The following is a 27,476-nucleotide window of genomic DNA, read 5'->3' on the forward strand; positions in this document are numbered from 1 at the left end:
AAAGGGTGTCTCCATAAAGTAGGATTAGAGGAAGAAGCTTTTGCTGGCATGTTCAGCATTTGTGTCAGTGGAGCTACATCGTGCTGTGCATCTAATATATGAATATAACATCACAGTTTTTACACCCTTTTTTCATTGCTTTAGATCCACTTTGATCTTTTAATCCTGAGGATGCAATCAGCAAAACAAATCTCCCATCCACTGGTTATCACCACCCTTTGATTGTATAACTAATGGATGCTCATATAAAAGCAAAATGAACTTGAATGAAAAATAAGTCTCAAAAGATATCACACAGCACATGCAGTAATTGTTTGATGTAAATTAGTATCTGGAGTCTTTAGGATTACTTAATGCTTGTGTTTTGGTTTGAGAATCTTGGAATTAATAATTACATGCAATTATTAGTCATAATACACAAGTGTATTATTTGATGAATCACACAAAACCTGTCAAGAACATGTTCACCCCAAAATCAAAAGAAATAAATAAGAAATTAGGCTATATTTTGATTTAAAAGATGAAACACATTTTTAGGACTCGTATACTGTTTGCAGTGATGAGAATCTAATGAGAATCACCATTGAGAATAATGTGAAATATGATGAACGTGTAAATTACAATGAGTTCATTGTCAGGAAAATAATGTCATGATAAAAAAATAAAAAAATAAAAAATAAATTCCTTTATGCTGAATAATATACTTAAAAAAATAATAGTAGTAAATTCATTTTTAATAATTAACTGACATAAAAAATATTATTATTTTCTTTTATTTTTGAGGTGAAATGTGAAATGTGTTTTCATGTGTGACATATATTACAAAAATATCAGGACATTTCAGTAAAAATAAACAAGCAAAATAAATAAAAAGACAAATATTTAAAAAAATTCCTTTTTATGACACTTAAATCACATTATCAGGACATTTAAATAAGTAAATAAATAAATGTAATTTGTGAAATACTGTATATGACAAGATGACTCTTAATATCACATTATCAGGACATTTAAACACACACACACACACACACACACACACACACACACACACACACACACACACATATATATATATATATATATATATATATATATATATATATACTTTTCATGTTCATTAAATCACATTATCAGGACATTTAAATGAATGAATGAACGAACGAACGAAAGAATGAATGGAAAATAAATCTGTATTCTTTTTTATGCAAGTGATTCGCTGCGTCCACCCCTCTGACACTCCTGGCATGGTGCATTCCAGGAAGCTGCACTCCTTTCTGAATTAAATCATCTGACGCGCGCTGTCTCCCTATTCTCGGATGGAATGAGCCGCTCGAGCCGGTTCCCCGAGCAGCAGCACTGAGGCAGGTTGTTAAAGGACTGAATGTCGTACTGACTTCTAAAGGGACTCGCATCCGAAAAGGGGGAAAGAGGACTGGGAGGCTGTCAGGATGGCTTCAAACTTCAACGATATAGTGAAACAGGGATACGTGAGGATTCGGAGCAAGAAACTGGGGGTGAGTACAGGCAGTCACAGTCTTCTGGACGTTACTGTGTGGTCAGTAAATTTGGGTCTCATCAGATGCCTCCACATCTGTATTTAAAAGGACTTTAAAAGGAGCGCGCTGATCAATGAGAACATGCTATCAACATGCACGAGCAAACCAACTCAGTGCGTTACATTATTATGGTTTTATTCTATTTAGTCAGTTATTTTAAATATATGTAGTTTAAAATCCTGTTCTGAATTAGTAGACAATAATGTGTACTGATTTTTTTTTTTTTTTTTTTTTTTAATGTGTGTGTGTGTGTGTGTGTGTGTGTGTGTGCGCGCGCTTTAAGCTAATGTGGGTTGTTTAAAAAATTGTCACATTATTTTTTGCCGTAAACAGAACACTGGCACTAGGCACTAACTATTATTTATTTTTTAAATATATTTTATTTTCAAAGATTCTTAAGTATTTAGTGAAGTACCTGCTGTCTTCAATAGTTTCTTTGCATATTTAGAAGGCACATTAATGGAGTCTACAGATCCAGTCAAAGCAGCATCATGTTTAGCTACTGTTCACCTGATTCTGTAGTTGTGACAAGAGTGAGTAGGCATCAGGTCTGTGTGATACAGCAAGTGAATTAATCTCTGTGCTTCACTGCCACAGAAGAGCTGAATACTTTGATATATAACATCACTAGTGCGACAATGACAAGCTACAATTTAAAGAACTAAAAGTTCAGAAATAAACTTTACATATGCAATGTGCAGAATTGTTTTATAGCAGTAAGGGGTTTGAAAACATTCAGTTTTAAAGTGTCAAACATCTACTGTAAGTTAAGCTTTTTGTTTGAATGCCAAGTGGAGTTCAGATTGTCTTTGAAAATTCTGAGAGTGAATAAAGACAAAAAAGTTAATTGACCAAGATTGTTCTTATGAGAAATATCATAAGAGCAAGGCACAATATACAGTACAATGCAATACAATATAAAATATACAGTACAGTAGAGCATAATGCACAGTGTACACAATACAGGTTAGCAAAGAAATAGTGTTTCCAAAAAATAGGACACAGCACAATATATAATGCAATACAATATAAATAACAACATACTATACAGTACAGCACAAAGTTAACAGTTTACAAACTATACAGTATCCACAGAATAAGTAGTGTTACCAAAAACCATATTGTCAAGGTGCTTCAAATAACATAAATAGGCCTATATGTTGACAATAACCTAATAATGATCAATTTATATAACATAACATACGACTTAAAGCTCAAATCAATACTTGATGCCCCTTTCATCCTGTTTCAGGAATGCTTGACCAAGAAGGTTTGTTTTTGCCCCTAGACGTGGGTTATGAGATGTGAGATAAAGTGTATTGCCACAGATATTGCTTCCATAGTATGAACTCACCCTAATTGTATTACTTGAAGTGCAGCTTCATATTGTTCTTTGATTTTTTTCATATTGTTGGTTTTATAAAGTTACCACCCCCATTTCAGATATACAGTACATTAGTCTGTAAATATACAGTAGAGGCCACATCTCTTTGGAACACATAAAAATGAATGCACATTAATGCCATATTTACTGCATTTGTCCTGGCATGCAAAACATAGAAATATTATTTTATAATAGTGTAGCGAAAGGCCACAACCGCTTTCATTATTTTCAGATTATGTGCAATGCATTCTCATAGTCTCATTTGTCATTAATTGAAGGAAATGAATGTTTAAAAAAAGAAAAATGTTTAAAACCATGCTGCTGTGAAATTACTGTAAAACCTTGAAAAATGAATTTGCAGCTCAGTGCACTTGACATTAACTGACCTTCTCACACAGACACAATGACCTTTGAACTCACCATCTTGTCCAACTTTGGCATTTTTCCATTTCACATATCTAACACGTTGATGATTACGACCCAATAGAAGAAAGCAGCGGAAAGCTTTTGTTGATATTTAAAATGCCTATTACTGGTCTTTAGCGACCATTTGTATCTATTTGAGTATAATCTGTTCATCTGATAAAATATTCTGATGAGACAGCCAGCTGCTCCTTTGAAGACTGGTTTAAAGGGAAATACTGCTTGTCTCATCAGAGCTGGAACAGACTTTTTCTACAAGTACGAGGTTTTGAACCGCAGGATCAGCTAAGGGTTTCCCTCTTATCTCTTTCTATTTTCCCCTTCTCTTTTTTTCCTCTCTCCTCTCTTTCTTGCTCTTCTGAGACATAGAAATGTAATGCAAACTCCAACGAAATGAGAAAAAATCAAGGATGCAAATAAAATCAGGTCTTTATTAGATTAACTCATTTAAGACTGCTTGGTCTGAACTCGAGTTAGATACCACCCCCCTCTCCCTGCACTCGCTAGTCTCTTTTCATATTGTACTTTTGTGTCCAAACTGAGGTATGCTTGCACCATCAACGTGAGTACCACTGTGAGTACTAATAGCAGCTGTTTATCACTGTAGCTAGGAAACATCTCAGTGAGAAAAGATGCCAGTTTTGCCAGTTTGTCCCTTTGGATTTACCTCCGAAACTTTACACACAGAAAAAGGCACTTATAGATGCATTGCAAGAAATGCAAAGAATGTGTACTGCTCTCCGAAGACAATGTATTCTGAAATTAGCAGTTTTGAGAAATGTATCATAGTTAAAATGTAAGTTTTAGAAATGTAAGTTTGAACGAGAGCATGCAAAGATGTAAATTGCACGTTATCAAAAGCAGTTCACTTCTGGAAGTTATGGCAGATTGCTTTCATACCAATCATAAACTGTATCAGAGTTTACATGAACCACACCGCTCAAAATCACATCAAAATGCTTTCACACCAACCACCCAAACCCAATTTAGCAAAAGCACCCTTAGACTATAATGCATTTCTTCTACCATCTTAATCTGTATCTGCCCAGCAGACAGTGGATGGTATTACAGTAACCTAGGATAGTCGGGGACTTTGTACATAAAGTAAACCCAGTTCTTTCTGAAATGCTAGTGCCCTGTAACCTAAGGTAATTTAAAATTTTGTCTCTTTATATCGTGTCTGTTATCCCAGACGGACACAGTTTATGATGCATACAAACATCATTCAAAAGCCTGTTAAATGCATTGTGAATCCATAGAGAATCAACTAGGCTTACCCTTAAGTAGTCAACTTAAACCAGCCTTGCCTCTCAACAGTTCCAATGGAAGTGTAATCTTATTTAAGCTGTCGTTGCAAGCCTGTTCTTGGCCCACATTGGAGATCTGTTTCTCCAAATGTACTGCTAGAGATTAATGTTTCTCCCAGAAAAGCCCATTAGATATGCAAATTTTATTTAGAATGAATAATGCTGCACTATTGTGCCATTTCTCTCGCAGATAAATCTCCTCTCAGTCTTCACTCCAACATTTCACATCATCGATCCCTGCTGTTTTTAATTATATAACATACTTTTGTTTTGGACAGAGGCAAACATTACTATTAGCTGTCACCGATGTGTAAGACATGGCTGATTGTATAGGCTCTTCAAGAGTAGGAGGGATCACTGCTCATATCATAATGTTGAGTGAGTCAATGCTGTTTATGTCAGGCTATTTTCTTGTTAAGCTCACTCACATTCTCAAAGTTTGGAATCCTCACACAGTATAGTGCATTATGTACCATGACAACACTCTGAACAGTTTTTGTGTGTGTCTTTTTTTTTAATACTTTATTCAACTTACAGACAGTATAATACAGAAAGAGAGAGAGTGCGAGAGATAGAGGGAGAGAGAAAAGGTGAAAGTGAGAGAAAGCATTTACACACTCCTGCTGATAAAAGTCAAAGGACTCTTTTGTCCAAGGTCATTTTAAAGTTGCCATTTAGCCAATCACCAGACTGAAAAGTCAAATTGCAGTAGGTTGAATCTGAAAAGAGCCCTTTTAGCTTTGATTTTTACAATTTGTTGACAAGCCAAGAACTGTGTGTTGCAGGGTTAATTCACCATAGCTCAGGGCAAGAATCCCATGACAACTGAGAAAAATGCCCTTGAAATTTAAGCTTTGTAGGGGGGAAAAAATGCCCTTGTATTGAATTCATAATTTGTAACATCTCACATATTTCAGTGAAGTGTTTGATTTAAAAGGATGGCAGACTAGGACTTTTCACACTGCACTTAACCCCGGGTTATCTTCATTCTAAACCCCGCTTTTAACCACGGGTAAAGCAACGTTTCACACTTGTAATTTTGAAAGGGAGTTAGCACCGCTTTTTACCCAGGGTCATAAAACCCTGCTTTGGAGCAGAAGAGCAGAGCAGCTCCATTGACAGGTTGAGTGTCCATCACGAGCTGCATTTGTTCCAATCATTGTTATCAACTCAGCAAATATACAAATAAGAACGTTAACATGTGGTCTACGAACTTAGAGTGTGAAACATCGGAACATGAATACCCGGGAAATTATTAATCCAGGGTAAAATATTAATAGTGTGAAACATGGAACCGGATAACCCAGGATACTGTTTACCCAGGGTTTAGAATTTAAAGTGTGAAAAGCCCTACTGTGTCCACATATACCATGTTTTATATGGTTAAAAAAAAATATATGGTAGGTTGAAAGTTCTTAAATTGAAATCGGGGTGCATTTCCCAAAAGCATCGTTAGTCAACTATGGTTGTAAATTCCATTGTTACCAACATAGTTCAACTATTTGGTGTTTCCTGAAACCAGCTCTTTGCCTGTGGTAAGAAGCATAGTTCCTTTCATAATCTTCTGTGTGGACATCATTTGACTTCGCTGAGGCTTCTATAATTTTTATTCCATATTTGATTCTGTCAAGACTTTGATCACGTTTACATGCATTTAAAAAAAAGACTTATTCTGAGTTTTACAGAAAGCCTTTCTGAAATGTCCAAATGGGATAAATCAGCATCCGTAGTGCACTCCATAGGGAGAACAATCAAAATAGATCAAACTAAATTTTCAGTAAAAATGGCTTAAAAAGTGAATTCCAAATGACTTTTATTTTGGAGCCCCACATCTTTCAGCCCTCCACTGCTCTCACAGTGGATGGTAAAGACTTTTAAGGGAATAGGGCATAGGGATGATCTCTTCTGAATTGAACGCGCCTATCTGAAGATTGTGCATGTGCGTATTTGCTCAAGTGCGTCGGGGGAACCCCGAAGTCTGATGTAGAGCAAAACACATCTATTGCAACACAATGCATCTGTTTCATTACACGGTGCACGCCGATTTCATGTCTTCAGCTGCTTTCTTGCATTAAACTTCTTTCTGGTGTACGTATAATGAGCTATTATAATGAAATTTTCCCGAAAGTTTTTACTCCACCCCTGCGTAACGTCATTAATGACAGTTCTATGTTGTTGAACCATCGTGGTTCGAACAATGGATGTGCAACATAGTTACTACAGTTTCAGGAAACAGTTGTGACTAACTAGTTAATTTCTCCAATGATGCATTGTGCTATGGTGGTTAAGCAGTGAGTTATGTCATTGTTCGGGAAACGCACCCCTGTACTCACAAACTCAAAAGCAAGTTTTAAATTGTACATGATGTAATACAGTCAACAGGAATGCATATTTTATTAGCCATATGCCCTAACCCCAATGGTGGACTGTAACAAAGTATTTTTACTTTGTTACTGTACTTTAGTACATTCTTCAAGTATCTGTCCTTTATCAGAGTATTTTCATTTGAGAAACTTTTACTTTTACTCCACTAAATTTCAGAAAAACATACCGTTCCTCATTATTTCAAAGTTAATAAATACATAACAGTGATGTCCAAAATGATTAATTGCTTTGAGCAGTTTCTTTTCAATGAACATGTTAGCTGGTCGCAAAATTTACTGAATTATTCCTTCGTGATTTGGACTGATCCGGTCGTAGTGGTTCCCGAGTAAACAACTCACTGATTCAATGATGTGGTTGGCTTGGGTCTTAAATTAGCAACTCACTAAATTGGTCTTTCTGGTGTTGTCTGACTCGAAATAAGCCAAAAACTGATACTTAGAGCTTAAGTATATGGAGCATTTGACTGATGTAAGTAATAGCTAAATGCAGCATATACAGTATGTACAGGAAACATCTTCATCTTTGAATGACATAGTTTTGTTATGAACATAAATACTAGAGCTTGTTTTGTTTTTTAATTTTTTATTAAAATTATGATAGGCATACCTGAGAGAATGACAGCCGTTAAATCTAAAATCATATTACCTAATACTTTTAATACATTCAATAGCAAGTACTTTTGTACTTTTACTCAAGTTGAAATTTAAAAAAAATACAGTAATATTTTATCAGGGTTTCTGTACTTTTAAAACTTTGTGCTGATCATTGATAATGCGAATGCAAAATATGATTACTTCTTGGTTTTCATGGGACCTGAACCCGATTCTCTTAGGCTGCTCAATCAGCATGCTATTAGTTATGGCACAGGAAATGGTAAACATGTGAATTGATGCAAACTGTCTGATGGGAGATGCTTCTTGTCAGTAACTGTGCAGAATGGGGTCAGAGTACAAATGGTAGGAACATGTTGAGTTCCAGTGTGATGATTGTGAATATTTTCATATCAGTAAGAAGAATATTTCAGAAAGTGAGGTGCTGAAATGCCCTAGACTTATTTAATGTATGGCATATACTGTAATATACAGTTACATGTCCCCAGTCTGTGGAGACTCCTACTCTCAATAAAATATCATATATAGGTCCATTTACCCAGTGTCTCTCTCCTCTAATCATCTGGTGCACATTAATCATAGCTGTGTATCCTGGGTTTTGCTCATCTCTGAGCACAGTACAGTATGTGCTCTGGGCGAAAGCATCAACACCCAATCTGGCCTACCCAGCCCCATCCATGCTAGCATGGCCCATTGAACACACTTCTGTGGTTTTGTTTTCCGCAGGGCATTTTTTATTTCACTCCACTATCGCCCTATTTTCCACAAACATCTCAGTTTTCTTTTTTATATCTTGCTCTCTTAAGCTGAGAAAGTTCTTGATGCTTCAGGCATCTGAGAATTTGCTATGTGGACATGCTATCTGCTTTCCTTTGCCAGACGCTAGAATGTGTTTTCTTGCTATTTTGTATCCTCAGATAAACCACACATCCATAGTATAGCTTAGAAGTTAGACTTTATTCTTTTCTTCACAATTCCATGTACAGTGTACAGTTAAGTGTAGTTTTATACAGTTATGACCCCAGTACACTAGGACACCATGTGTTGAAACTGTGTTGTATGGCTATTTCAAAGTTTATTGATGAATTTCTTTACGGGATGTCAAATGAATGTGTTAATTCAGTGCAATTATATATATATATATATATATATATATATATATATATATATATATATATATATATATAGAGAGAGAGAGAGAGAGAGAGAGAGAGAGAGAGACTGATGTTGAGTGGGTAGAATTCAATGGAGCTGTCAGCTTAGCACATGTGAGGCTTATCCTCTTGTTTAGTTGTACATCTGGCCTTCAACATCTCTTTCTGTCCTTGTTAGAGCCAGTTGTCCTTTGTCTTTGAAGACTGTAGTGCACATCTTTGTATGAAATCTTCAGTTTTTTGGCAATTTCAAGCATTGTATAGCCTTCATTCCTCAAAACAATGATTGACTGATGAGTTTCTAGAGAAAGCTGTTTCTTTTTTGCCATTTTTGACCTTATATTGACCTTAAGATATGCCAGTCTATTGCATACAGTGGCAACTCAAAAACAAACACAAAGACAATGTTATGCTTCATTTAATGAACCACATAGATTTCAACTGTGTTAGATATAATGGCAAGTGATTTTCTAGTACCAAATTAGCAGTTTAGCATGATTACTCAAGGATAAGGTGTTGGAGTGATGGCAGCTGGAAATGTGGCCTGTCAAGATTTTATCAAAAATGACTTTTTTCAAATAGTGATGGTGCTGTTTTTTTACATCAGTACTGTTCTGACTATATTTTGTGATCAGCTGAATGCCACTTTGGTGAATTAAACTACCAATTTCCTTCCAAAACAGCAAAATCTGTACATTATTCCAAACTTTTGGCTGCCAGTGTATGTGTGTGTGTGTGTGTGTGTGTATATGTATATACATACATACACTACCGGTCAAAAGTTTTGAAACACTTGACTGAAATGTTTCTCATGATCTTAAAAATTATGCTTAAATGTTTGAAATTTGTTTTGTAGACAAAAATATCATTGTGCCACAGTATTAATTTATTTCATTATAAAACTAAAATTTAATAATAAAAAAAAAAAAGTTTTTGAAATTGATGACTTGGACCAAATAATAAAGAAAAGCAGCCAATAAGTGCCCAACACAGATGGGAACTCCTTCAATGCTGTTTAAAAGCATCCCAGGGTGATACCTCAAGAAGTTGGTTGACAAAATGTCAAGAGTACATGTCTGCAAATTCTAGGCAAAGGATGACTACTTTGAAGATGCTAAAATATAACACAGTTTTGAATTATTTTGGATTTTATTTAGTCACAACATAATTCCCATAGTTCCATTTATGTTATTCCATAGTTTTAATGACTTTACTATTATTCTAAAATGTGATTTTTAAAAAAATGTTTTTATAAAGAATGAGTAAGTGTTTCAAAAAGTTTGACCGGTAGTGTATAAATATTTATATTTCTAATTATTTTATTATTAATTATTTATAATTATGTATTTAAAACGTTTTATTTGGGGGCCATTCTCTGCAAATATTGATATATTCATTTGTGATTAATTTTATAAAATCATTGGCATATCATGTAATTAATTTGATTAAAAATGTTAATCGATTGACAGCCCTAATTTCTTTACATTACATCTTATTTATGTATTATTATTATTATGTATATTGAAGTTTCTCAAAGTTACCTCTATAAAAGGTGGCCTTTTGTTTCAGTTGAATGTAGATATATATCCACTTCATCAGCACTGTTTGTTCTCTGTGTTCTTAATTATGTATCCCGATAGTGTTTTACTAGGTAAGAAACTGCTCTTAATGATTCAGTGAGAGAGCGGTCCGAACAAATGGGACTGAATCACGAATCGATTTTGACCATTTTGCATGCCCGTTGTAGGGCTTACTGGTTGTTTAGATCAGTGTTACTATCAGAAATAATTAATAATTATTTCTTTAGTTATTAATCAATATTTAAATTAATTAATTGAATCTAACTCATTAAAACCTCATATGGGGCTCCAGTAAATGTAGTGCGCTACATTTAGGAGCGGGTTTGGTTATTAGCAAGAATTAATTATCAAAGATAATTATTAATTATTAAAATCTATAGAACATTGATGAGAATCAATGTTAGCTTTTTTTAATCCTTTAAATCAACAATTATCAAAGATAATCACTAATCATTAACATCAATGAAACATTAATTAAAATTAATACTAGCTTATTGATCATTTAAATTCAACAATCATCAAAGATAATTATCAATTATCAAAAATCAATAGAATATTAATAAGGATTAACATTGACGTGGCACCACCCTGGAATCAGGGACTAATAACCAGATAGTATAACAGTCTCAATATTAGATTGTTTTCTTAGGAAAATTGACATCTGAAGAATATCGATTTTCAGGAAAAAAAACAATGAATGAAGGCTTGAATCCGAGCACTGACATTCCATCAGCATGACACAGGTGTATGCAAAACAAACCAAAATACTTCTCTTTGTAATATAACAAAGTTTATTGATGCAGTAATATCAATTAATAATTAATACAATGCAGTCAATAAACTTCCGACTTACAACTACAAACTAAACAGTGATATGATTAGATATGGAAATCAAAATAATCCTATAACACATGAGGGTGGGTGTGTGTGTGTGTGTGTGTGTGTGTGTGTGAGAGTGAGTGTGTGTGTGTGTGTGTGTGTGTGTGTGTAAGGAGGGATGCGCACAAAATGGTGGACGTGACTCTCGTGGAGAGTATGTCACGTGAGACTTCTGGTCAGGGAATATGGCCACGAATGTGGGCGGAGAGAAACCAGTCAATGGCGTCTACCAGTTACTGCGTGTATCCGCTTGTACGATAGCTTAGGGACAAAGCTGAGCTTTAACACGAAGCTATCTACTAGCCAAAAATGTGTCTGAGAATGTTTGTGAGGGATCGCGCGCGCTTGTGTGTGTGTGGTTAGTACAAGAGAGAGAGAGAGAGAATTAAGTGACGGCCCCAAAGCCGATTTCGCGATCGTGGGAGAGAAAGCAGCTGTTAGTTTATCACTCAGAGACGCGGTGGACGGCTCGTAAACCGTCCCACGTTCTTTGATTCTTTAATGGATAAACTCAGTTTGCCGGTCTCACCCGCGATGGCGGAAATGCACAACAGCCCAATGTGGTTGGACCACATTACAGCAAATCAAATTCGTGATAATTAATACCCCAAGTATTAATAATGAGCGGACATGGCAGTTCCTCGAGGCTCGGGTGATGACGGGAGGACGTTTCCTCGCTCTGTCAGCGGGCAGTACAGCTGCTGATTCTCGGCAGGCTGGCGGAGAAATCAGTGACGTTGACTTGATTGAAGAGGGAAGAGAAATCTTTAATCTCTTCACTTCTGCAGGCAAACGGATGAAGATGTGGATTGCTCGGCGGTCTCCTTTGGATCCGTTAGAGTGTTCGGTGGAACACAGAGTAATCTCAACTCGTCCAGCGAGATGGAGATTGTATGGCCACAGTTTCAAGTTGGACATTACTTCCTTGTGCCACGAGGCTGCACCTGAGAGCAGCGATGAGCTGTGTCTACACACTGCGAGCAAAGTTGCTGGAAGCAAATCCCGGAAGCATTTCAGAGGTATTTCTACTCCTGATGATGTCATGGTTTGAGGGATGTATGTTGTGTGCCTCATCCAATAGGAGTTTAGAGTTCGATCCTTTAGTGAGCAAGGCTTCATGGGATTTGAAGTCTGTTTTGGACTCCCTTTGTTTGATTTTGGCGTGATTTTTATCAGTATAATTTATGACCTGGTATGTGGGGGCCCGAGTTAGGTTTTACAACTGTGTTAGGCCTGCCTTTGTCTTCTATCTGAATACATGAGGCCCAACATTCCCCCCTTTGGTCTGAAGAGTTGGTTGTTGTCCAACATCTTTAGAGCAACTGAAGGGCCGAACAGTTCTTGTCGGTTCACAGTAACCTGTGGGTTACGCCTTCCATGTATTCCTGATAAGAAAGAAAATGGTTGCACAGTCCATACAGTTCATTAGAGTTCACAGAGGCCTTATCGTCTGGACAGAGATTGAGGCACATCTGGGCATAGAACTTCTAGCTAAATCTAAACTACATTCATCACACATAAACATTTCAAGTTATTGGAAGGCACAGCATTAACCGTAACACAATCCTTTGTTGTTCTTTGGTCATAACACAAAATCAAAGTAGAACCTAACATTGGTTACTAGGAACAAAATGTTAGAGGAAAGGAGGGTTAAAGGTTAAAAGGCTTATCCTTGGAAATGATTGGGGTTAACCTGTGGGATGGGCTCAGACTGGCGTGTAAAACGTGGCTGAATGAGGGAGTCCAGTCTGGCCTGTAGGTGTTGAATGTACCTGTACATGGCTTGTGCAATAATTGCGATGATCCAACCATTAAGGAGGAGCCAGAGGCCAACCAAACTGATAGGGTGTTCTCAGTAAGATGACGATCTGCTTATGTGACTAGGAAATATAGTGGTCAAGCCAGTCAGTTTGAGACTGAACTTCACTAATTTCGTCCCTTCAGCCTGAAGCTGCTGTTGAATGATGTCATCAATGGTGAGGCTGTGACCTCTAAATGCATCAATGATCTCAATTTCTGCGTCATGTTTGTTGACGTTGAGATGATGGAGGACAATATCGTCAATGTGCACGGTGGCTCCTTGGGGAACCATTAAGAACACCGTTTGGTTTGGTAGCCTTAGTTTAGTGGCTGTATTATGGCAGTCGTATGACATTGGGACTTCGGTGGCTGGTGTGTTAACGAGCCAGCGATTACCTGCTCGCTGTACCCTTGTCTCTGTTCCTTCATCTTTGATGGACATGCTACCATGACACTTGTTCAGGGAATTCTGCTCTTAGGCCGCAGAGGTAGTTAGTCACCTCTCTAACAAAGGGGTTGCGTTTTGACAAGCCCAATGAATGTACTTTGTCTTGGTACACATGTTTAGGTTAGGGATAAGGTAGAGCAAGGGGTCCTCATCATGGTAGGTGAGTGTTGGTGGTGTTTTGAGGTGAATGTGTGCATTACTTCTTTGAAAACCAACATTAAATACGGACTTTAGTCTGTATATATTCTGCCTATGATGGTAGATTGAGGATAAATCCTATTTCGAGGTTCTGAGGATTTACATGAATTGGAATTTCAATGCCAAAACTATATGCCAGGTGTATCTGTGAAGGTTGCACAATGGAGATAGTAGCAGATCTAATGATTTGTTCGACAAGGTCTATGGAGACCAGGTAAGCTGGAATCATTCCACCACTCAGACTGTTGACTGAGGAGCTAATTTCCCTGAGGAGGTCCTGCATTAGATCTCTAACTATACGCACATAAATTGTCTTCTCTGACAAAGTCCCTAAAGCATGCAAAGTGTTATTGATAAGAACGGAGTGCAAATTTACAGTGACTATAGTACCCTGAAGGGTTTTATTCAGGCCCTGTAATTGTTCTTATTGGAGTCGTCGTCTCTGCTGGATTTTTTGGATGATGGCGACTTGTCCATCTGAAGCTGGCGAACTGTTTTCTGGACCAAGTGGTCTCGGTATGTCAACTTTAGCCCACATGTGTCCATAACGGCAGTCAGTGAGCAGAGTCAATCAGTTCAGTAGGTCCTGGCTAATTAACAGTGGTTCCATATTAATGGGACATATGTAAACAGGGTCTATTAGCATCATCCCTTGAAAGGTAATGTCGATCCACACCCGTTTTGTGATAGACGACTTATCTTGCGTGTAGCTTGTGATGCTTATGCTGCAGTTCTGTCTGTAACAGTTTGCTAAGGGAGAGCTTTGCTCTAGCCACCTCTGCAAAGGTGTTGGAACCCATTAAACTTATTTTGGAACCAGTGTTGAGTAGTGCGTGGGAACGGAATGACCCATGTGTCAGGCGTTGCCCTTACGGTACAGATCGCCCAAGAAGGTCAGAAAAGGAGGGTGTGGCATGTTAGGAGGGACTGTTTTGGGGAGCAACTTAGACCTGTTCCCCTTTTCCCGACCTACAAAGTAAACTTTGGCGTTAACAGGAGGGGGTACATCGTCTAGTCATACTGACGGGGTTTCAGTGCCGTGTTCCTTTGAGGAGGTCCTCTCTCAAATCTTGTTCTCTGAGGGGATTTGAAACCTTGCCTACCCACTCACCTTCTTGTTTGGGTTTTCGTTCAAACCGTGCCTTTCCTTTTGGCCAGCGAACGTTTTGTCGTTTAGGCCTGCTATGACCCTGGGGGTGTGTCTGGTTACCACCCCCCTGGTTCTGATGCCTACCCTGCTGGCGGGGTGATCGGCGCCTCTGGGGTCCTGTTCTAGCATTCACCTTAATGTGAGGCATTTCGTTGCCTTCAAGCGCTAGGTCTGCATATGAAGCTTGGATCCCCAGGGCTTTGGCATCACCTTTGTGCCCTCGGGCAGGGCGCACGCGTGTCTCCCATGCCAGTTGCGCGTACCTTCTGATTTCCTGCATGGTGGGGTTGCCCGTTCTGCAGTGCATCATGACATCATATCGCACGCACTCGTGGAGGTTGTGAAGGAAAAGAGACTTGAAAGCAAATTCCTCCTCCAGACCTGGTTCGTTACTTCCTTGGAAGTACGTGGTTCTCAGGCGTCTATAATACTCACGCGGAGGCTCGTGCCTCTTCTGGGTGATGGCGAAAGCAGCTATGGTAGCGGAGTCTTCATCGATATACAGCGAATACTCCTCGCGTTGGTGTCGGTATGACCACGGGTCGTCCGAGTCATCCAAAACATCATAGTCACTCGGATCGCTGTAGCGATGAGGACGACTTCCTCCTCTTCATGGTGGGGAAGGAGTCCAGTCGATGTGTGTGGGTGGACCCCGGGTTGAGTACAGCTCCCTGGCTAATGGGATCTTCGAGCCGCTTACACCACTCTGGGCTTGGAAATAATTGTCTCCCCTCCATGGTGTGGAGTCAGTCGGTTTGAAACACAAGGTGGCGTGACTGAAAACTGACTGGGGGTGCAACTATAAGGAGGGGCACCTGCATCCAACCAGTGGGCCGCTGGAGGAGCTTGAAAGGTGTCTTGGAGTACGAAGTCAGAGACTGTACCACTAGGGGCAGCTCGGCTCCTAGCGTGTGTCCCTGGGTTTCTCAGGGGCACATTTCTACATGTAGCGCTAAAGAGGGGGCCCTCTTCTATGTCAGATGTTGTGCTGTGCGTTTCAGCTGCACTTACCTGATCTGACTCTACTCTTAGCTGGGCAGCTTGAAGCTGCCTGCGCAGGGTTTCGTTTTCCTCCTGCATCCAGGCATTATCTTCCTGTGCCTGGATTTTCTCAGCTTGGGTGCACCTAATGTCTTGGTGCAGGCTGAGATTTTCCCTCTGCACCACTTTGTAGCTGCTCTGCAGCTGGGCGAGCTGGGCCTGGTGCTCTGCGGTTTGCAGTTGGGTTTTGTGGTGATGAAGAAGGAACATTTGGCCCACTAGGTCCGGGATTGTGCGCTTTGGCTTCCCGACTGGGTTGTTGACATAATCAACTAGTTCCTGCAATGCTTCATGGTTATCTCTCTCCTCTATGGAGAGATGGAGGACAGCAGCGACCACATCTTGCAGCGCTGGGTCAACTGAGCTTAAGCTCCAGTCACACAGGGCGATTGGTGACTCATTTTACTGGGGCAGTAAAAATTCTTGCGACACAGTGGCTCTGATAGCTTGTTGTTTTACAGTTTCTATAATGCTGACACGAACACACAGGTGAGAGGCTTCGACCTGTGGCTTACGGGCTACTGTTATGTAATGTGTGAATTTCACTGCGTTATCTCTTTGGTGGACGTCAATTAAGTGAATTGGCACCTCTCTGTAACATCTAGGTGAAAGCATTAGGAGTTAAATAACAACAACAGCAGGTTTTAAGCAGACAACAACAGCAGGTTTTAAGCAGACTATCGTAAATTTACCAACCCCTAATTCACTCTTAAGAGCACTTTCACACCACACTGGCTTATGTTTGGCAAGTTGTGAGAAGTCAATTGTTAAACAGAACCAAACTTTGAAGTAATGATTCAAGTTATTACTTTGGATTCTTATGCATACACACTGTGACAAAGTAGGATGCCTCACACGGGGCACCAATTATTATGTAGGGCTTTACTGGTTGTTTAGATCAGTGTTACTATCAGAAATAATTAATAATTATTTCTTTAGTTATTAATCAATATTTAAATTAATGAATTGAATCTAACTCATTAAAACCTCATATGTGGCTCCAGTAAATGTAGTGCGCTACGTTTAGGAGCGGGTTTGTTTATTAGCAATAATTAATAATTATCAAAGATAATTATTAATTATTAAAATCAATAGAACATTGATGAGAATCAATGTTCGGTTTTTTTAATCCTTTAAATCAACAGTTATCAAAGATAATCACTAAACATTAACATTGATGAAACATTAATTAAAATTAACACTAGCTTATTGATCATTCAGATTCAACAATCATCAAAGATAATTATCAGTTATCAAAAATCAATAGAATATTAATAAGGATTAACACTGATGGGGCACCACCCTGGAATCAGGGACTAATAACCAGATAGTATAACAGTCTCAATATTAGATTGTTTTCTTAGGAAAATCGACATCCGAAGAATATCGATTTTCGGGAAAAAAAAACAATGAATGAAGACTTGAATCTGAGCACTGACATCCCGTCAGCATGACACAGGTGTATGCAAAACAAACCAAAACACTTCTCTTTATTTATGCAGTAATATTAATTAATAATTAATACAATGCAGTCAATAAACTTCCGACTTACAACTACAAACTAATCAGTGATATGATTAGATATGGAAATCAAAATAATCCTATAACACATGACGGTGTGTATGTGTGAGAGCGAGTGTGTGTGTGTGTGTGTGTGTGTAAGGAGGGACGCGCACAAAATGGCGGATGTGACTCTCGTGGAGAGTATGTCACGCAAGACTTCCGGCCAGGGAATATGGCCGCGAATGTGGGTGGAGAGAAACCAGTCAATGGCGTCTACCAGTTACCGCGTGTATCCGCTGAGCTTTATCACGAAGCTATCTACTAGCCAAAAGTGTGTCCGAGAATGTTTGTGAGGGATTGCGCACGCGTGTGTGTGTTTGTGTGGTTAGTACGAGAGAGAGAGAGAGAGAGAATTAAGTGACGGCCCCAAAGCCGATTTCACGATCGTGGGAGAGAAAGCAGCTGTAAGTTTATCACTCAGAGATGCGGTGGACGGCTCGTAAACCGTTCCAGGTTCTTTGATTCTTTAATGGATAAACTCAGTTTGCCGGTCTCACCTGCGATGGCGGAAATGCACAACAGCCCAATGTGGTTGGACCACAATACAGCAAATCAAATTTGTGATAATTAATACCCTGAGTATTAATAATGAGCGGACATGGCGGTCCGTAAACTGTACAAGCAATAACCTTGGTACACAGGAATAACACACTATAATATTCTATCTCTGCCCAGATGTAAACCTCTTACTTGAATCACATGAGGATGCAGAATGTGTGTTCATCCGTCCTTTAACTCAGACTCGGTTCCTCGAGGCTCGGGTGATGACGGGAGGCCGTTTCCTCGCTCTGTCGGCAGGCAGTACGGTGATGATTCTCAGCGGGCTGGCAGAGAAATCGGCGACGTTGACTTGATTGAAGAGGGAAGAGAAATCTTTAATCTCTTCACTTCTGCAGGCAAACGGATGAAGATGCGGATTGCTTGGCGGTCTCCTTCGGATCTGTTAGAGTGTTCGGTGGATCACAGAGTAATCTCAACTCGTCCAGCGAGATGGAGATTGTATGGCCACAGTTTCAAGTTGGATGTTACTTCCTTGTGCCACGAGGCTGCACCTGAGAGCAGCGATGAGCTGCATCTACACACGGCGAGCAAAGTTGCTGGAAGCAAATCCCAGAAGCATTTCAGAGGTATTTCTACTCCTGATGATGTCATGGTTGAGGTGCGTTCTGTCGTGTGCCTCATCCAATAGGAGTTGAGAGTTCGATCCTTTAGTGAGCAAGGCTTCATGGGATTTGTAGTCTGTTTTGGACTCCCTTTGTTTGATTTTGGCGTGATTTTTATCAGCATAATTTATGACCTGGTATGTGGGGGCCTGAGTTAGGTTTTACGACTGTGTTAGGTCTGCCTTTGTCTTCTATCTGAATACATGAGGCCCAACACCGTTTAGCCAATTCACAAAAAAGAATCCACTCAAAAGAACGATTCGATTGCAAATCGGGCATCGCCTTCTGATTTTTAAACAGCCAACAGACATGTGGGACACACGCCATTATAGCTGAAATATTTGGAGAGAAAATTATTCTCAGGTCAGTCGGAGCACTAATGGTATGCACATTGCGTACAGCCACACAGCTGTAGGCGCCAATGTATTTGCTAAAGTCGTAAAATGCACTCATAAACGTAGTGTACTTTAGCTGACTGATTGTGAACGTGGGAGTTTTCAAGCTCTGCTTTAATTGGAGAGCCACTTGTTAAGCACCTGATCCATGCAGTAAATTATGCAAACTGCTTTCCACAAATCCATAATGCTGTCAGTCTTGGATTTGAAATTTCTCTAAAGCCAAGGCTTAGTAGAAGTCCACACCATCTGTGAAGTGTTGTTCAGCCATTTAAAATGAGTTATTTACAAGCAGGAATGGGTTTTGTGATTTTATTTAGGATTGTTCTTGATCCCACCATGACTCATTTTTTAGATTTGCTGCCCATGCAGTACCATGGGCCCATCAAACTTAAAATAAAATCCAGTGTTTACTTAATGGGTGCCCATTCCGCTTTGTAATATCTGCCAGAATGAAGAATAGTCCCTCTCACATATATGAGTGACCGCAGGCATTCTGTCGAGAAATGGTGGTCACCCACATAACAGTGAAATAGACTATAATGAGGAGAGTGATGGCTGCTGAGTTGCAAAATGATCCAGTTTTTGATGAATATAAAGCATTTTATTTTTAAGAGTAATTGGGCAGTGGAATGAATTTTGCCTTTTACTACTCACCATTTCTATCTTGGCCAAAAAAAAAAAAAAAAAAAAATTCCAAAGAAATTTATCGGTAATGATAGGAGATGCAGGGGATACAAATGACCCAGACAGTAACAAAAACATGTAATTTATGGGAACATTGCCAGAAACAAAATTATGTGTCATGAATATGATAAATATATTCTTGGGAATGGAGCTTGACTTGAGATATGTGAATTTGTAGGCGATTGTGGTTCTTTTTGATAAAAGCTTACTATGTGAAATTTTGAATGGCTTTCAGGTCTACCTGACCTTTTTCTCTCCCATTAGGGGTTCTCGGGCCACAGATTTCTGACCACAGTCTTCCATTCATGACAATTGAATGATTATGGCAAATTACCTCATTTTGTCATCCACTGTATAGTCTGCCTGCTTTTGGCTTTGATTTCTTTATGAAACCACAATATTGTGCATGGATCATCGAACTGAGTCTTTCAAAGAGATAACCGAGTATAAAAATAAGCATGTAATGATATCGAATAGCTATTTTTCTTCGCGCACTGGTGCATTTCATTGCTTCAAGTCTCCGGCGATCTGTCACACAGGTTTCATAATAGATTTATACTCTTACAGTGAATGAATATATAGAGATGCACCTGAAATCCTGAAAGGGCAACAGTAATTTCTCAGAATAATCTTTGAACAATAGCCGTGTATTAATCCTGGTTGTTTACCATAGCAGGTGCGTGAGTGCACGTGCTTAGCCTCAGTGATTAGTCCAAAAATAGCAAACCAACAGTGTCCCCAAACTCCACTTCATTATTTTCCTCTGATCGTGTTGTCATGTGGGGAGATGGTTGTCACGGTGGCATGAAGGTAAACAAGTTAAAGTGACAGAAAATCAAAGCGTCTTCGAGTTCCTCAACCATGTGCCTAAATAAGATAGAACTTTGCTCATGAATAACATACAGAGCCTTTGAAAAACAATTCTTTCATTTCACTGAATTACAAACCCTCATTGAAATTCTGTTTTAGTTATAATAATTATATTATTTCAAAACACTGAAACTCAAAATTTATTCTTTTATGTGGCATAATACACTGAAACTCAAAATGTATTCTTTTATGTGGCATTTTTTTATGTTAGGGAATATAATGTTACAAAAATAAAACTAAGAATTTGAAATATGCTGTAAACCTAAAAGGAGATGTTAATGAAAAGGCAAAATATTAGGAATTGATAGCGTCATTTAACATTCACTTTCATTGTATGGAAAAAAAGATGCAGTGAAAGTAAATGGTGACTGTGACTAACATTCCAACCTGGTCTCATAGAATCAAGTTACTATACATACATTTTGCAAAAAATATTTTTATGTGGCCATTGTATGTATCATGGCACTTTCCTGGTGAAATGAACACAAGAGGTGCTACAACAGTTACTTTTATTCCTTTTCACACAAATCACAAGTAAAATGGCAGATTATCAGTCCATAAACACTTACTAATAGCAGCCCCTCAGCACGATGCTACCACCACTATACTTCACTGTAGGTGTGGTGTTTTTCAAGGGCAGATTAAGATTTGTGCCAAATGCATGTATCACTTTGAATTTTGGCTTTGTCGTAGGCTCGTCTGACCCCAATTTTATTCAGACATTGTAAATGGGTCATTATTATACTTTTCGGATAACTTCAGACATGGTTTCATGCAGTTCTTTTTGTGAAATGGCTTCATTTGTGTACGCCCTCTCATACAGGCAGTGTTATGCAGAGCTCTTGATATGGTTGACTGCTGCATCTTTACTTTTTTCCCAGCTGTCGAACTCTTTAGCTTCTTCAGAGTAATTTTTGGCCTCTCTGTGGCTTCTCTCACAAATCTCCTTCTTGTTCGGGTGGAGGGCTTTGACGGATTACCTTTTCTAGACAGTTTCTGGGTGGTTTGCTGTATCCTCCACTTAAGGATAATTGACAATTCAACCAACAGTGCCCACTGAAACTGGCAACATGCTGTATGTGTCCCAACCCCAGGTTATTCATGCATGGATTTACAGTTTCTTACCTGCTGTGGCTTTGCTAATAAACCATAGATGTATTTGTTTATGGATTACAGTTTTTTGCAAAGAGGCTTTTAATGGAAGGAATTTGTAGGTGAAAATGTTCTGTAGTTTTAGAAAGTCGTTTAGAACATCTGCTTTATGCAGTAATTGTTTACAGACAGATTGTTTCACTTTTAATTGACTATATCACAATTCCAGTGGGTCAGAAGTCGACATACACTAAGTTAACTGTGCCTTTAAGCAGCTTGGAAAATTCCAGGAAATTATGTCAAGCCTTTAGACAATCAGCAAATTAGGATGTGTACTGAATTGTAGGTGTACCTGTGGGTGTATTTTAAGGCACCTTTAGTGCCTCTTTGCTTTGCTCATGGGAAAATCAATAGAAATACAAAAAATGGGAAAATCAAAAGACCTCAGAAAAAACAATTGTTGACCTCCACAAGTCTGGTTCATCCTTGGGAGCAATTTCCAAATGTCTGAAGGTACCATGTTCATCTGTACCAACAACAGTATGCAAGTATAAACACCATGGGACCACGCAGTCATCATACCGCTCAGGAAGGAGACGCATTCTGTCTCCCAGAGATGAACATATTTTGGTGCAAAAATTGCAAATCAATCCCAGAACAACAGCAAAGGACCTTGTGAAGATGCTGGAGAAAACAGGTAGACAAGTATCTATATCCACATTAAAACGAGCCCTATATTGATATAACCTGAAAGGCTGCACATCAAGGAAGAAGCATCTGCTCCAAAACCACCATAAAAATGCCAGACTAAAGTTTGCAAGTGCACATGGGACAAAGATCTTACTTTTTGGAGAAATGTCCTCTGGTCTGATTGAACTGTTTGGCCATAATGACCAGGTGTGGAGGAAAAAGGGTGAGGCTTGCAAGCCAAAGAACACCATCCCAACTTTGAAGCATGGGGGTGGCAGCATCATGTGGGGGTGCTTTGCTGCAGAAGGGACTGGTGCACTTCACAAAATAGATGGCATCATGAGGAAGGAAACTTTTAATTATAATGGGGGAAGCACAAGAAATGTCCTGGGATTTTTAATGACCACAGAGAGTCAGGACCTCGGTTTAATGCTTATTGCACACAGAAATGGCAAGAGCTGGCTGAAATCTAGATGGCATCATGAGGAAGGAAACTTTTGTGGATATATTGATGCAAAATCTCAAGACATTAGCCAAGAAGTTAAAGCTCGGTCGCAAATGGGTCTTCCAAATGGACAATGACCCCAATCATACCTCCAAAGTTGTGGCAAAATGGCTTAAGGACAACAAAGTCAAGGTATTTGAGTTGCCATCACAAAGCCCTGACCTCAATCCAATAGAACATTTGTGGGGAGAACTGAAAAGCATGTGCAAGCAAGGAGGCTTACAAACCTGACTCAGTTACACCAGTTCCCTATCTGTCACTCACTCAACGTTGTGTCGATGTAGTGACACTAGGGGTCACTCCTGGGAGCCAGAGACACCTCTGGTCTTTGATAAAAGGCCAATGAAAATTGGCAAGTGGTATTTGCATGCCACTCCCCCGGACATACGGGTATAAAAGGAGCTGGTATGCAACCACTCATTCAGATTTTCTCTTCGGAGCCGAATGGTCACGCTCACTGAGCTGAATTCCCACGACTGTTCATTCACCTCTGCTGGATCTGATGGCGCATTTTAGCAGCTTCTCCCCCCTCTGCACTGGTGCAATGCAGAGAATGCCCCTGGGCGCTTCGGCAGAAATAAGAGTATATTTCTCTAAAAGAGTATATTTCTCTAAAAGACCGGCACACACGGAACGTCTTTTTAAAGACACGTCTTTTTAAAGATGCCTTTCCGATTGTGTGTTATTCCTGGTTGCGCTCGTTATCTCTCGCCTTCTGATGGTCACGATCGCTGTCTTTCGTGTCTGGGCACTGCTCACGCGGAGACAGCGTTCGTGGATGGTCATGTTCTCATTGCGAGGACATGTCTATGGCAACGATGCGGTCGCGGCTCGCCTTCGTAAGAAAGCAAGCCACCCCAGAAGCTCCCCGCCTCTGTCCTTTTACCCACGGGTATGAGGCCAGCGCGGCTAGCACTGGGGGTAATTTGGGGACCCCAATGGGACCGCCTCCGCCAGGTATCCCCCCGCGGACCTCCCATTCCCCAGCACACTCGTCTTCCCCGATCAGGCTTCCGGATGAGTTCGCCGGCTCGTTCGCCGGAGCCGACGAAAGTGATGAGCTCTCGAGCGCAGCATCGGAGAGCGGGCTTGTCCAGTCAGACATGGAAGCCTCAGCTGGGGTCCTCCCTTCAGGGATGATTGCCCAGTCACAGGCTGATGCGGAGATGACGACATGCTTTCCCGGGCAGCCACGAGCGTCGGCTAGAATGGAACCCTCTGCTCTTCCCTGAACCCTCGCGGCTCAATGATTGGTTCCTGGGCTCGTGGCACCGCTCAAAGCCACACCCCGCCCCCATTCCTTTCTTCCCAGAAGTGCATGAAGAGCTGACAAGGTTGTGGGAGGCACTTTTTACTGTCCGGTCCCGATCTTTTCAGCTTCCCCACCCTCACTACCCTTGATGGTGGGGCGGCCAAGGGCTATTCGGCAATCCCCCGGTGGATAAAGGCGCTTGCGGTGCACCTATGCCCGCAGAGTGCCGCCACCAGGCGCAGGTGCCCAAAGCCCCCGTCCAAGGCCTGTAGGTTTATGTCGTCTCTGACGGCCAAGGCCTACAGTGCCTCTGGACAAGCCGCCTCCACCCTGCACGCCATGGCTCTCCTGCAAGTCCGCAAAGGCGCTAAAGGAACTGCACGAGGTTCTGCCCCGGGATTGATGCAGGAACTGCGCTCGGCGACCGGCCTCGCTCTCCGAGCAACGGAGGTCACGGTGCAGTCTCTCAAGCGGACGATGTCCACATTAGTGGTCCAGAAGTGCCACCTTGGGCTCAACCTGGTCGAGATGGGTGAGGCCGACAGGACACGATTCCTTGCTGCCCCCATCTCCCAGGCTGGCCTATTCGGTGACACCGTCAAGGACTTTGCCCAGCAGTTCTCGATGGTGGAGCAGTAGACGGAGGCTATCCAGCATATCCTGCCCCGGCGCGGCTCAAGATCCCGCACCCATTCTACTCATTCTACTGTCATCACGTCCACCACTCTATTTGGCAGGTTTGGCGCTCCAGCGCCGGTCTCCCGCCCCTGAGCGCCCAGCTGTGGCACAAATCCGCCTCCAATGTGACAGTCTCCACGGGTCTTCCTCCCCCGTCCCAGGCTGTTCCGGGGGTGGTCACAAGGAGCTAGGTAAGTGCTGCGATGTCCTTAGACTCAGCACGGCCATGACATGGTGTGGCGCCTCAAGCTCCGCCCCCCCACGAGGCCCCACCTGCCAGTACGTCCGACGATGTTGTCCCTTTTGGTCCCCCTTGCGCAGAACTTGGACGCGTGGCTTGCACTTTCCAATCCGTCGCGATGGCTGGTCCGGAACATCTGACACGGCTACGCGATTCAGTTCACCAGGCGTCCGCCCAGGTTCAGCGGTGTCCACTTCACCTTGGTGAAGGACGAAAACGCTGCTGCCTTGCGTGGAGATCGTTACCCTCCTACGAAAGGGCGCAATAGAACCTGTCCCTCCTGCCGAGATGAAGAAAGGGTTTTACAGCCCCTACTTCATCGTACCGAAAAAAGGCGGTGGGTTGCAGCCAATCATGGACCTGTGAGTACTGAACTGGGCTTTACACAGACTCCCGTTCAAGATGCGGATGCAAAAACGCATTCTGGAGAGCGTCCAGCATCAAGATTGGTTCACGGTGGTAGACCTGAAGGAAGTGTACTTCCACATCTCGATCCTTCCTCGACACAGACCCGTCCTGCAGTTTGTATTCGAGAGTCAGGCATATCAGTATAAGGTCCTCCCTTTCGGCCTGTCCCTGTCTCCTCGCATCTTCACGAAGGTCGCAGAGGCAGCCCTTGCCCTGCTAAGGGAGGTGGGCATTCGCATTCTCAACTATATCGACGACTGGCTAATCTTAGCTCACTCTCGGGACATGTTGTGCGCACACAGGGACTTGGTGCTCTCACACCTCAGCCGACTAGGGTTTCGGGTCAACCGGGAAAAGAACAAGCTCCTTCCAGTTCAGAGCATCTCTTTTCTCAGTTCGGAGTTGGACTCGGTCTCTTTGACAGCGCGCCTCATGAACGAGCACGCCCAGTCGGTGTTGGTCTGTTTGAAGGCGTTCAAACAGAAAACAGTGGTTCCACTGAAACTTTTTCAGAGGCTCCTGGGGCATATGGCATCCTCAGCGGTGGCCACCCCGCTCGGGTAGATGCATATGAGACCGCTTCAGCACTGGCTTCAGACTCAAGTCCCGAGATGGGCATGGCACCACGGGACACATCGCGTGGTCATCACGCCGGTCTGTCACCATCTTTTCAGCCCTTGGACTGACCTCTCATTTCTATGGGCAGGTGTTCCCCTAGAACTGGTCTCCAGGCACATTGTGGTCATGACGGATGCCTCCAAAACGGGCTGGGGCAAGCCGCCGGCTTGTGGACGGGCCCACGACTGCATTGGCACATCAACTGCCTCGAGTTGTTGGCAATTCTGCTCGCCCTGCTGAGGTTTCAGCTGTTGATCCAGGCAAGCACGTGTTAGTTCAGACAGACAACACGGCAATGGTAGTATATGTCAACCACCAAGGCGGTCTGTCACAACTCGCCTGCCGTCTCCTCCTCTGGAGTCAGCAGCACTTCAAGTCGATGCGAGCCATTCACATCTCGGGCAACCTCAACACTACAGCAGTCGCGCTGTCACGACAGGTTACCCTCAGGGGAGAGTGGAGACTCCACCCTCAGGTGCTCCAGCTGATTTGGTGTCGATTCGGACTGGCACAGGTGCACCTGTTCGCCTCCCAAGAATCCTCCCCACTGCCCGCTCTGGTACGCCCTGACTGAGGCCCCCCTCGGCATAAATGCGCTGGCACACAGCTGGCCCCCTGGCATGCGCAAATATGCATTTCCCCCAGTGAGCCTACTTGCACAGACCCTGTGCATGGTCAGGGAGGACGAGGAGCAGGTCATCCTGGTATCACCCTACTGGCCCGCCCAGGCACGGTTCTCGGACCTGACAATCCTCGCGACAGCCCCCCCCCCCCCCAGCGAATTCCCCTGAGGAAGGATCTTCTTTCTCAGGGACGAGGCACCATCTGGCACCCGCGACCAGACCTCTGGAATCTCCATGTCTGGCCCCTGACGGGACGCGGAAGACCTAAGCGGTGGTAGACATGATCACTCAGGCTAGGGCCCCCTTTACGAGGCACCTGTATGCCTAAGTGGCGTCTGTTCGCTAAGTGGTGTTCTTCCCGACGGGAAGACCCCCAGAGATGCGCAGTCGGATCACTGATTTCCTTCCTGCAGGAGAGGTTGGAAGGGAGGCTGTCCCCTTCCACCTTGAAGGTGTACGTTGCCGCCATAGTAGCACACCACGACGCAGTCGACGGTATGTTCTTAGAGAAGCACAACCTGATCATCAGGTTTCTAAGAGGCGCCAGGAGGCTGAATCTCACCAGACCGCACCTCGTTCCCTCATCGGACCTCTTTGTAGTTCTTCAGGGTCTACAGAGAGCCCACTTGAGCCTTTGCAGTCAGCCGAGCTTAAGGCACTCTCCTTGAAGACTGCCCTCCTGACTGTGCTCACTTCCATCAAGAGGATTGGTGACCTGCAAGCGTTCTCTGTCAGTGAAACATGCCTGGAGTTCGGTCACGTGATCCTGAGA

The 27,476-nt window shown here is 41.8% G+C and overlaps 1 protein-coding gene across 2 annotated transcripts in view; it reads left to right on the forward strand.

The window, feature by feature from the left end:
• Positions 1–1,333: 1,333 nt before the first annotated feature.
• The window catches only part of LOC127434320 (docking protein 6-like), a 103,152-nt gene continuing 77,009 nt past the window's right edge, over positions 1,334–27,476 (forward strand). For both annotated transcript variants that reach the window (XM_051686973.1, XM_051686974.1), the window contains exon 1: positions 1,334–1,517. In XM_051686973.1, the coding sequence (XP_051542933.1) occupies positions 1,452–1,517 (66 nt within the window). In that variant the 5' untranslated portion in view covers positions 1,334–1,451. The remainder of the gene's footprint in view (positions 1,518–27,476) is intronic.

The sequence above is a fragment of the Myxocyprinus asiaticus genome, chromosome 44 (genome assembly GCF_019703515.2).
Source record: "Myxocyprinus asiaticus isolate MX2 ecotype Aquarium Trade chromosome 44, UBuf_Myxa_2, whole genome shotgun sequence".
In the NCBI taxonomy this organism is placed as follows: domain Eukaryota; kingdom Metazoa; phylum Chordata; class Actinopteri; order Cypriniformes; family Catostomidae; genus Myxocyprinus; species Myxocyprinus asiaticus.